General features: G+C 35.7%; 3 protein-coding genes across 4 annotated transcripts; 1 reads left to right on the top strand and 2 right to left on the bottom strand.

Annotated features, from left to right (window-relative positions):
• Positions 1 to 170: 170 nt before the first annotated feature.
• LOC110852378 (ras-related protein RIC1) lies at positions 171 to 3182 on the top strand. 2 transcript variants are annotated; one of them, XM_022100439.2, is made up of 10 exons: positions 171 to 1434; positions 1511 to 1610; positions 1686 to 1795; positions 1892 to 1964; positions 2072 to 2105; positions 2197 to 2210; positions 2300 to 2347; positions 2422 to 2434; positions 2505 to 2719; positions 2796 to 3182. In XM_022100439.2, the coding sequence occupies exons 2-10, from the start codon at positions 1539 to 1541 to the stop codon at positions 3009 to 3011; spliced, it is 795 nt and encodes a 264-aa protein (XP_021956131.1). In that variant the 5' UTR covers positions 171 to 1434; positions 1511 to 1538; the 3' UTR covers positions 3012 to 3182. The 2 variants fall into 2 exon arrangements, with proteins under 2 accessions (XP_021956131.1, XP_021956130.1); XM_022100438.2 differs by having other exon boundaries at positions 172 to 1434; positions 1700 to 1795.
• LOC110852379 lies at positions 3008 to 6366 on the bottom strand. The gene is made up of 3 exons (XM_022100440.2): positions 5790 to 6366; positions 3721 to 3879; positions 3008 to 3643 (listed from the first exon to the last, which is right to left on the bottom strand). Exons 1-3 carry the CDS (start codon positions 5893 to 5895, stop codon positions 3360 to 3362), a joined length of 549 nt encoding a protein of 182 aa, XP_021956132.1. The 5' UTR covers positions 5896 to 6366; the 3' UTR covers positions 3008 to 3359.
• Positions 6367 to 10109: 3743 nt separating this feature from the next.
• Positions 10110 to 11381, bottom strand: LOC110852377. Its single transcript, XM_022100437.2, has 5 exons — positions 11090 to 11381; positions 10958 to 10993; positions 10773 to 10890; positions 10616 to 10695; positions 10110 to 10224 (listed from the first exon to the last, which is right to left on the bottom strand). The coding sequence occupies exons 1-5, from the start codon at positions 11279 to 11281 to the stop codon at positions 10189 to 10191; spliced, it is 462 nt and encodes a 153-aa protein (XP_021956129.1). The 5' UTR covers positions 11282 to 11381; the 3' UTR covers positions 10110 to 10188.
• Positions 11382 to 12208: the final 827 nt, after the last annotated feature.

Raw genomic sequence — 12208 nt, 5'->3', positions numbered from 1 at the left:
AAATTTGCACACAGATTTTATATTTGCCAATGTCAATACCAGTTTCGCCAGAAGGAGAGACCTTGAGCTTCCTTGTTTTGGCCGAATAAAATTAATCGAATGCTCAATAATGTTCTTGATCTTTTCAGTTTCTATTCCTGCTTTATACCGTTTCCCACGAGTCGCTGAAAGTCAGGGCTAATTTTTTGAGGCTGTATTAATAAGTGCATTTGCTCATTAAATTTGTTTAGTGCTCTGTAATACCGACGGTCAGAAATTGCTATTTATTTGACAAACATTCATAAGTCAAGTGTTGCAAGCTTATCCAACGTGAGATAACAAACAACTGCACAATAAAGAGAGGAAGATGGAGTTTAGCTGGACTCAGAAATTTGCCAGGAACTGCTAGAGAACGATATTTTAATTAAATGTTGTGATACGGTCTAGAGAACGTTATTTTTGCTTGGATAATTTAGTCATAAAACTGCCGAAATGAAACTAGGTCAGACACCCCAGTGCTCTGTTAACGACAATAACTGAAAGTCAGGGTTGATTTCTTCATATACTTTTTAAAAGTTTATGTTCAATTCATTATTAAACAACGAACCAACTTTGCAGAGATATAAGTGTCCTGTTTATACTAAAGTTATTAAACATACATAGTTTAGCAAATACTAACTGATGAACATGTATATTTTATAAATAACTGTAGAGATAAGCCAAATAGCCTGTTATCGCTGCAACAACAGTCACTCCGCGATAAAAGTTAGTGAGGTCTAGTCACAAATTTGCCTTGGGGAGCAGGAAAGGGTCGCATTTCCAGTGTCCACAATATGCTTTGTTAAAACTTTATATCATGAGTTCCACGCCGTGTGCAATACAATACTTACGAGCGAGTCATTCATACTTATAACATTTTGTAGTATTTAAAGGAGGTTCTCCAATATTCACGTTAAAAAGCTGAAACGATAAAAATTAAAACCAGACTACAAATGTTTGTTTATAAAACATGACAATGACAGTGTGTTTTGCTTCGTGTGGCAGTGGAGTTGTATTTGATTCACGGAAACACGCACTTAGCCTGTCCTGATTTATATTGATACGAAAACTGGACTATTTCGATAATTAAATACGCATTATTTATGTCTGCTCAAGTGTGTGACCCAGCTCGAAGCTCCAATTCTTGTTCCTATCTTTTGTTTGCAAAGCAATTTGTGCAAATTCAGGCCATGTTCGAGTAATAACCAGTGAATTTTCACCAGGGACGACTTCACAAGAAACCGTGATTTAGTATGCACTCACTTGAGTAGCAAATACTATAAGAGTTTTTAAAAGAATTGCGAAAGTGTTCAAATCGGGATATGAGCGAATCTTAATCAAGACAGGAAGACACAAATTTACGAAACATGGTCCCTCCAAAGTGCTGCATTTGCCTCTCATATTCAACTTCAGAAGGTTGAAAGCATATTTTTAATTAATTGACACATGATTTAATGTTAACTAAGTAATTAAATTGCTCTTAATAAATCAGATGGAGATTATTTTGTCACTACACAATCATGTGGACATCTTTTTCATTTTTCTTGTATAAAAGAGTGGCTGGATCGTTTAACTCCTCCAAGCCCAAAATTGTATGTACTTGTAAATGTCACAATCTGAATTTGCTTTAAATGGAATGGAATGTTGTGAATATTTGAATGTCAAAGGTGGTTCGATGTAGGTGTCCCGTCTGCCGGAGCACAGTTGAAGTCTCCAGCCTCGTCAAGTTGCATGGCATGTCGCCCGTTCTTGTAGCAGGACTTGAAGGAAATGAATTGTAAGCCTCGATTACCATTAATTACCACCTAAATTCGGTAGATCATCACGTGTATAAGAAAATACAAATATGTAAGTGGTTCATTGAATGTCTCAGGAAGTACAATATAAAAATAACGCTACTCGGAGATAGTGGAACTGGGAAAACATCCATGCTCAACTCTTTTACGGTATTAATGTGTACATATATACATCAAGAGTATACCGATCTAGAAATCTAGCTAAAATATAATTTAACTATGATGATAATTATAAATCTTATATTTTACTTATTCAGCACGGTACATATCAGGGTGCTGTCAGTGCAACACGTAAGTGCGTCTAATTATTAGAGTCCATTCCATTCCGCTTTATTTGTCTTACATCTGTATTCTTAAAGATAACCATCTGTGTCGTTTTCAGGAGGTGTGGATATGGTAAGCCCATAATCTTTTTCACAAAAACTACCCTGCCATCTGCAAGTAACAATCCTGGTAAAATTCTCTCATGCTAATCCTTTCACTAGGGTTTCAAAACACTGAACTTTGCCGGAAAGAAGATAAAATTGACAGTTGTAAGTGATTTTATAATAAATGACTTAAATGAGCTCTGCAAAATTCAATGTTAATCTGCATTAATCAATTTCAGTGGGACTGTGCAGGTACATATGAATGAAGTATAACTTTATATTGCTATTGATTTTAAAACCTGTTCGATTACATATTTTCTAGGACAAGACCGTTTTCGTGCCATTTGTCCATCTTACATCAGAAATTCTCATGGCGTAATTATCGTCTATGATATCACTGATCCCACAAGTTTTAAAAACGTGGACGAATGGCTCAACGTAGCGTACGAAAGTGCACTTCCCGAGGTATCCATTTTACTGGCAGGGAATAAGTGCGATTTGGAAGACCAGCGTAAGATATCCACTGAAGCTGGGCAGGTGAACACAAATTAAAATTTGTATGAAAAATAACTGTGAAATGTAAACTAATTGAATTTTGTGTTAATTCATAAAGATTGCAGCAAGAACTTCGGGATTTGAGTTTATGGAGACATCGGCAAAAGATGTTATCAATTTGGACGCCGCATTTCGAGCCCTTCTCGGCAAGATTGTTTCCACGCTGTGGGACGAAGGTTACATCGATTCGTTTGAGATTTACCCACCTACAATTAAATTGAGCAATGAGGCATCCACAATCGAGGAGCGACCCTCGAGATGTAGTAAATGTTGAGTTTCTCCCTCGAAATCAGGTTTTTAATTACTGACCAACTTTATCACCACAATATTGTGTCAAATCTTAAGAAATCCGCTAGACAAGGTACAATACGTAATTATAACAATTATACGCGTACTGACAAATTTTGATTGTAATATCAAATAATAAATAAGAATGCATATAGCACACCACAAGAATTCATTCACAAATATAACTTGAAATTACATAGTCAATGTCAAGAAGAGTGACCGATTTTCGACTCAAATGCGACTGCGAACAAAGTCGAAGTATTAACTAACTAACGGTTTGTCATGAATTATTGCTGTATTGTATTATTCAGTATATATATATTGACAGTCAGGATCAACTATACGCAAAAATTGCTAAAAACGTGATCACGGCGGAAACGAGCACCAATGACTTATTTGATGATGCTGGCAAGGAACTGCGGTTACAGAAATCGGACCCACAGAAACAGTGGGACGTTTCCGTTGTAAGGAGGGAGGGGCTGTGATGCTGCCGAGCACACCCCTCGTTGTAGAGATCAAAGCGCAACAAATTCGCCCAATTCCAATCCCCATTCTTATCCTGCACCATCGTCCGGTGGGATTGGTCCGCACATTTGTGGACGTAAATTGTGACATAGCCTGGAGAGCACACCTCAGATTAAGTTGAGAAAAATTGCAGAAAATTTGAAATTATTAGTACAATATTTTATACTCACTTCCGTTGTGAAGCTGGTAAAGTGCCGTTCTTTTCATACAAAATGTTGAATGGGTGCATTCCTTATGAAATTTCGATGACATGTCAAAGTACGCACAGGACAAATGTTTTTCGGTCGACTTTGGCCTTTCCAAACAGTGGAAGCATTTCAGGGACGAACCTAAATTTAAATGGGATAAACTGAGATTATTATTTATTACTTTAGGAACTCGTGTCGTTGAGCATTTTGTACAAACACGGGTCAATAAATAAGTAAGCACTTATTTAAACTGAATACTTGGCTTGAAGTAATTGTATTCAAATTCAATTGATCCGTGACTAATCTTGCCGTGCATCATAAATGATTTTATAAGAAAACGTCGAGATGTGCAAAGCAACGCTCGCTGTTTTCATGTTTGTGCTGAACGATGTCATGCTATGGGTTGTCCCACATAAAATTTGATTCATGATTCAGTAGAAGTGTTTTGTTCATCCCAATATTGATGGTAAACTCCTTCACGTCGTCTTTCCGCTCTAAATTGGAAACAGCGTAGCGTAGCGTTTTGTTTTATTGCAAACTATTGAAGGAGAAGAAGAGAGAAAGTGTGGGTGGATGAATTACGCTACACTCGTCAAGTGTTGGTGTTGAATGCACTTACGTATCTACGTGCCGAATAGCTTATAATTATTGTCTCATTTTCTGATTTTGCGAATTACAATTTAGAAATATTCCTATTGTTCAATTTAAGTGTGAAACGGCACAACAAATTAGGAAAAAATGATTTTTAAACTTGTAAAGTATGCATTTATGTACACAAGAGTTTTACGAAATATATGATTTCGCATTATTATAGCACATTTAATAATGTGTATGTATGCAATACTTGAAGAGATGTCTTGAAAAGTAGAACTTAACATAATTTGGCTAATTTTCAATGATTTTCTATTCTCGAAATGTCCATAATTTACTTATTGGCATCACCTCTTGTAGTAAAGGATGCAATTTATGAAAGTTGGTAATGTCACGCTTCATTGAGTGAAATATCGGAAAAGCTTGGAACACAGACTTTTTGAATATAGAAATAACTCTTCTTGGTCGCAGAGTTAATTGTTGTAAAATTGCACACTTTCTAATGCCAGCCAACATGAATTGCTTGAGGCTCAATTTTATTTTTGTTATAGTAAATGCGGAAACATGTTTTATTATTTTTTTAAAGTTACGCTCAACACGCGTTACAGAGTATGACAAGGGTTCTTATTTCAACATTTATTTTCGCAATTTTAAATAATATTTATATAACTGTCGATGTCACGTTATGTACATATTTAATTGCTAAAACTGACCTCGGATCAAGTTGACAAAGCTTGTTTGGAAAACTCTAATCTTTTATTAGTTTAAAATCTGGTTCAACAGTTTGATTTTTCAACGTTAAAACAAAGGAAGCACAAATGAATAAAGCATACATAAGATCGGATTAGATTGACATGCAACAACATGCAGTTTGTCAAGTACTTAACCTCAATACTTCAGCCATGCACAGGTTGTAATGAATTCACAGAGATCACGGTCTGGCCCAAAAACTTGTATTAGCTTACTTATGAGACCTGTTCTTGACTTTGTTGCATCTACCACTCTCTAGTTTGATGCCACACATTCCATAATATGATACTGCAACTTGCATGTAGACGACTGCATGTGTGGATTAAAGGACGACAAAAAAGGATAAAAATACTACAGATGTGCATATGTAAATATATATTTCAGCGTAATTTGCATGGTTTGCATTCTTGTTTTGCATTAACCTTCCGCTTTGTTAGCTCATCAGAATTCCACAATTATAGGAATTTGTGACGCCTACATATATTATGTATGACCCGTTTCAAGAAGAGTGACGCACTTGAGTGGAAACTAGTGAGTCTTGGCGAGACTCATAGAATTGGAATTTCTGTCAACAATAGGTGACTATTTAAATCTGTTTTTAGAATTAAAATATAATCCTCGGTTTAAAAAGAAATTCTCAAAGACAATAATAAACTCTAAACATATAAAAAAAACTTTTAGCTGCCTTGCTCAGGTGTTGTTTGACATACCAGAATAAATAAGACTGAACATCACAAGAAGTCCGACGTTCACTTTCCATAAGTGTGAGAAATATGAGATTTTTCCGATTTCCCCATTGTTAGCAAACCTCATCATAATTGAGTGGCTTAAAATGGTATATTTGGGTTACAACTATTGAACCCACAACAGGTCACTGCAAGTGACACATCCAGTTTTGTATTGTAACACTTCTCCATGAATTTAATAGCGGCTTGACACACTTTGCGTAGCAATGCTTTACATTTTTTCTTTAAATAACAATTAAAGATTCACAAATTTTCAAATAACTTTCAACTAATTTCAGGACACTGTACTAATTTTTTCAAATTACTGCACCAGTAAACACACTTTAACTGACTCTTGCCCACGAGTTTGGACCTCTGTTTCTTCAGAGTTGAGACTTTTTAGTGAGAAACGGCATAACCGTCTCGGCAAGAGTTCAATGTTGAATGTTATGCTAGTTGGATCAGCAAGTGCAAATTTTGCTATGGATGAAGACCCAAAGATTCACTCTCCTATTGCAAAGCGGTGCAAAAACTGCATCGTCGTCGTCCCTATTGAGCTCCTTGCCAATCCACTTGCACAAAGGGACAGGCCAACTGACTCTCTTTTACTTATTCCCTTTGAAATAATTCAACAATGGATTGGATTTTATTAATTTAGTAAATAAATGTATGCTGTGTTTTCTTGCTGGCAATGCTGCCCCATAAAAAACAAGGTTTAAAATTTAAAAGACATATGCACATACAGCAAAAAGTACGCAAGTAGCGTAAAAGTAGGTGAAAGAGATGGTAATCTAGAACGAGAGTGTGAGTGATGAGAATAAACATTGGTATCATTTTTATGCATTTGTCAGTTCCCATTACTCCGGCCGTTTACACATACACACTTCCTTCCATAATGAATGATGAGACAATAACAGCGTCCCACTGTCTTACACTACATTTTAATCCTCACAAAAAAATTGTAACACTGTCGATTCTCGTTTATGAACAGCAGAAAAAATCTCAGAAGCTCATCATGACATTTCATTACAACAAAGTATCCAGCAGATTTCAATCCATTATGCTATTTAATTCAGCCGAAAATGTAACATAAATATAGCAAGAGCAAATTCTATTGAAAAGGTTCAAGGACATTTGTACGTATCTGCCCCCACAAATCTTTAAGTATGATTTTAAAGTGACCACAACTTATTTTCCTCTAACTAATCGCATTCATGAGAATCATACTTAACTTACAGAATTTTGTAAAAATAGTGTGTTTTGCAGAAAATATCATCCGTTTTAAGGACAGATCATAAAAGTCAACCGAAATCAGGACGTTGAACGAATGTGCTACTTTCCTCGCTATCGTTTGCATTGCGGGTACATAACCTTCACATCGAACATGATCAACTTTTTTTCAAACAAGTCCACAGAGGCAAAATTTCATGTGTATTGCTTTTTAGCAAGCAATACAAATTACCAGAAAAAATCTAGCACTCATTATCGTATCAACAACGTCTTCGTCAAAATAAATAAAAATGAAATTCCCATTTTCAGCAAACATTTTGTACGCATTTGGGAAAACAACGCCCACTAAGGAATCATAAAATCAAACTCTTGATAACAATTTGGCACAATCTTGTCCAAATTACACCCATGACTTGAGCATATTTGTTCATTGTTGTAAATAATTCGTATCGTTGCACAAACACAAGAGAATAAGATTCTTGTATGCGACAATGACAAAGAGTGAGCAAAATGGCATCGTGAATGACAATTTTGCCGTCGAGGAGTAAAAGATACGGTTTCTTGATAACATTATATTACGAAATGTATCTTTGACTTCCTCTGCCATTAGAAACCCATGGTTCTGTACAATGTGTGTATATGAAAAGTGTCAAATGTCCCTGCTTAAATTTTGTACGCGTTTCAAAGCATGATTGATGTTATTTCAATCCAGTCTTTGTGTGAAACAAGTCAACCTATTCAAAGGCGAGTTAAAAAAACAAGGCGAGGACAATCGAGTCATCTGATATCCTGTTCCTTGCTGTTTCTTTTCGGACGAGTCGGAAGTGCACACTCGCTGACAACTGCCAAACCCTTTCTCGGCAGACAAAGAGAGGCATAAAAAAAGCGGATGAATTTTCAATTGAAGTCCAAATCTGTAAAAGAGGAGGGGGTGAGAAACCCAATGTGACAATTCGGACTTCTCAAGAGCCATATATGAGCGATCTTGTACGGATTGCTATTCCATGCTCAAGAGCGATGTACCTTCTTGGATTCAATTTCGCACACGTGAAAGGTACTTAAAATATTTTCATGAACAGCGAAATTAATACAAATGTGCTCATGATGATTAGGTTCCGTATTATAGACTTATATGGTCATTGAAATGACTAAGGTGTACCTCGTACTTATGTGATGATGCAGTGATGAGTACTTGTTTTTTAACCTTAAAATATTGCTTTGCCTTTGGCATTCGACTGGTGATGTGAAATAAAATAAAAAAAGTTCGTTGCTTCATCTATTTTATAAAGTCTTAAAATGGTTTAACTTTTGAACTTTTTTCCAAACGAGCATTCAAATCAATGACATTAGGAAACTATGAAAAGCATGCTTTTGCTTTTGGGACTGCTGTCTTATTAGCAAAATAATGAGCTGAAATTAAACCTTGGGGCAATAAAAAACTGATAGAATTTGTGCAAGTGCCAAGAATGACTGATGATTACGAACAGACATTTATATAAGTTGATAAATGTCTAGAAGGCGAGGATGTGATAAACTACAAAGTTTCCCCAAACCCAAACTTGACCTGTAGCCGAATAAGTAATTTCATTGGAGCAGAATTTCCTTTAGAATATAATTTGCAACGGAACAATAATAAGTTCCACTAGCTGCACAGAAGAAGCTAATACACCACTGAAACTACTTATGTATGGTTTTGTTGTAAGGAATTATTATAGCGGATCATTCTCAACGTGGTGCAGTAGCTCTGCAGTAATCCTGTGACTGCACTACTTGCGTACTCCAAAATAACGTTCCAACAACTGTAGCACGTTTTCCACGTACGATACAATTTGTGCTGAGTGAGTTGTTGATAGCCATTGCTACAGTTAAAAACAAAACATGAAATCTGAATGCTTGGATCTTTTGGCAAAGATGCTTTGCCACATTGAAGCAAATGTAGAACTATGTATACTTATTGTTAGATCCAGATGGTGATTTTGTTGGTTGGATAGTCCAGTTTTTGCATGAATGGAGGACGGAAGCATAGTATCTTGATAGTGAACCACGCGTGGGTTGCAGTTACTCCAAATTGCAGCGTTGCAAATTAGCAACGGGAAGATGAAAACCCAAATATCTAACAAAAGTTTCTATTCAAGCTTTAAGACTTATAATGGAAAAGCAACCCATGTTCAACTCAGATTTTTTTATGATCCATACAGTTTTATATTTGTAGATAAACTCTTCATAAACATTTGGTGCGACACTTGGGCCAACGAGTATGGACCAAATCAAACTGTGGTCACAAAAAAATCTGAGGTGAACATGATTTGTGCTCCTATTGTTTGCAACCTTTTGTGCAGAGTCGGATTACATAAATCAATTAGCCAATGCTTACATTTAACTTCTTTTCAGACATTTTTATTCCACTGATCGTCATAAATTGTAAATATTTCAAATCTTTATTAGCATACATTTAAAATATCTTGATAAACAATTGGCATATTTTCCTACGTTTTATAACACACAACTTCCGTATCCGTCTATTTTTCCATTGTATTTGTATGTAACGCTTGTTTCGAGTGGTATGCAAGTACGTTTACGTGCGCGAAGGTATAGCAATAGTGTTTTAAAATAAACTGAAAGTGTTTCCCGTTGGCTGAGTTTAACTTTGAAATATAAATTAACTTGATTATATTGTTTATAAAGCATAAAGTGCGAGTGATGGGGAAATGCAATTAATATTGTTGAGTGGCTGCTTTATCTAAACAAATAAATACAGCTCAAACCAGCACTGCAAAAACCATTTGGCATGCATGTGTACATTATTAATATGTTGGCATTATAGATGAATACATACAGCACACATCGGCTTTCCAAACATATTACTTGAAATGCAATTTTCATGCGAAAATGTATGTAAATGTGATTAGAACTAAAAAGCAAGTCGCTCCGGACGGGCTTGGATACAGTCCGATTAATTGGTTCATATGAAAATGCGGATAATAATGTTTCGCTTTGTGTACAAATCAAGCCAAGATTCTTCGGAGATGTCAACTAGTATATGCAACTCTATAGATGCCAGTAAATGATCAAAAGTTTATTGTAACTCTTCTCAATGTATTTATTTCCATAAAGGCGCAATTTTGAACAATCCAGAAATTAGAGTATTAAATTTCTACTCGTCCTTGGGTGGATCGCAGTTAAGTTCCAACTAGAAGGGAATAAATATAGCAATGAAATTAATAATTAGCTGAATTTTATGTTGGTGAAGTAATAGGAATTGAAAGGTTAAGTTCTTTTAAAGGAAGTCACACAGAGTTGGATTGTCAATGTCATTCAATCAATAATATAGGCCATCCAATAAATAATTAAACATATAAGTATCACATTAACTACGGGAATAAACGAAAACTTAGAAGTGCACGTGCGTAATGTGGGTGGGTGGGTTCATATAATAGGTCAGCCAAGAAATTGTCAAGCCATAAGCAGTGCGTAATGTGGGTGGACGGCAGTAATAATAGGTCACCCAAGAAATCGTCAAACCATAAGCGTAATCTGGTCACATTTACGAAGCATTAATCTCTGAAAATGGCAAAACATACCTTCCCCTCTTCCACCATCGTGCAGTACATAAATTTGGCTGTTACTTTGCACTCGTTGTCTTTGGTAATCTTGGTCTTTTCTGTAACGACGATATTGACATTAAACTTTAAGCTATTCAATTATGAAAACTATGAAATCACAAATAAAATAGTTTACCAGCATCATCCAAGCACTTGATGGTATAGTCGATCATCTTTTTCTGGACATCTGCGTCAAGAACGTGGTCCACGATATCTTTTTTGATGGCATCCCGATCGAATTTAGAATCAACCAACTAAATAATTACAGTGAATTGTTATTTTTTTAACATGCACAATTGCTGAAAATTAAAATCAACTTACGAATTTCATTTCAGTCATGAAACATTTTGCGAAACACTGAAAAATGACCGTCAAAATATCATGAGACAACTTGCTGACATGTGCATAGTAGAGGAGTAGGATTTATTTAATTCTATAACAATGTGTACTTACCTTATCATCATAGCTCTTGGTGAAGTCGCTCTCATTTTGGGGCAAGTCGTTCTGTGAAATTTTTAAAGTCTTTGTGCACATGTCCGAAACTTTAATGTGAGTGTCATCCTGTTTGAACTTCTTGGAGCAGTCGTCCGCTGTGACGACCGCGAAGACGGCAAAGGCGAGAACGACAACTGATTTAGCGTACATTTTAATTTAATTCTAGGCTTTCGAACTTCGAAATTGTTACCTATGTAATTAATTTGTGGGCAGTTTGAGAGAGGAATGCATCTCCAGCCGCAACTCTGCACGTATTTATAGGAGCATATAACTCCAGTGTTAATTAGAATGCAAATTAAAGCTCGTATGTAAATCCTAGTGTGCAATTAACAATTAGTGGTCTAGCATTAGTCAGACCGAGATGTTAACAAGGTGACGTGGGTCAATGTTAATTATTCCTCTTAAAATATAATTACGTCCAAGGCTACATATACCACGGCAGATATTGGTATGCATAAGAATGTGTATGCATGTCGGTTCGAGAAAGAGAGAGGTGAATCATTCCAGTGACAAATGTGTCGCAGGTGAAATGGGGTAGAAACTAGGTACAAATTAGTTATTGGGTAATGTTAACAAGTATTTACCACGAAGTCATATTAACACTCATTCCCATTCATTCCCATATTACAGACGAAGTAGTTACGAAGAATCAGCCAGCTTGGCTTTTTCCGTCTCAAACAAAATACTAGAACTGATCCTGAGATGTTTTTAATATATTTACGTATTAGTTGGATAGTAGTACAGTGCTTGTTTATGTAGATAAAATCTTGGTAATTGTGTGACACGTTGCATTATGGTTTTAATTTCCTATTTATTGTTCTTGGGAGTCATGTGCATGTTTTTAAAACTAGAAATGTCCTGCCATTCTAATGCATAATTACTTCATTAGCATATAATCAATCTTCCAAATTGACATTTTGTCCAACTCCAGATAACAAATAATATCATTGGTTATCTTTGCATAAGCCACAAAACTCCCCCATCTGACTGGCAATAAAATTAATACTCACTCCACGCTTGATACGACTACACGTTCAACATTCACAGAAAGAAACTAACAAATTGTTGTAAATACTC

The sequence above is a fragment of the Folsomia candida genome, unplaced genomic scaffold, assembly GCF_002217175.1.
Source record: "Folsomia candida strain VU population unplaced genomic scaffold, ASM221717v1 Fcan01_Sc007, whole genome shotgun sequence".
NCBI lineage: Eukaryota > Metazoa > Arthropoda > Collembola > Entomobryomorpha > Isotomidae > Folsomia > Folsomia candida.
The sequence above is the reverse complement of the archived record's forward strand: the minus strand, read 5'-3'. Positions and strand labels throughout refer to the sequence as shown.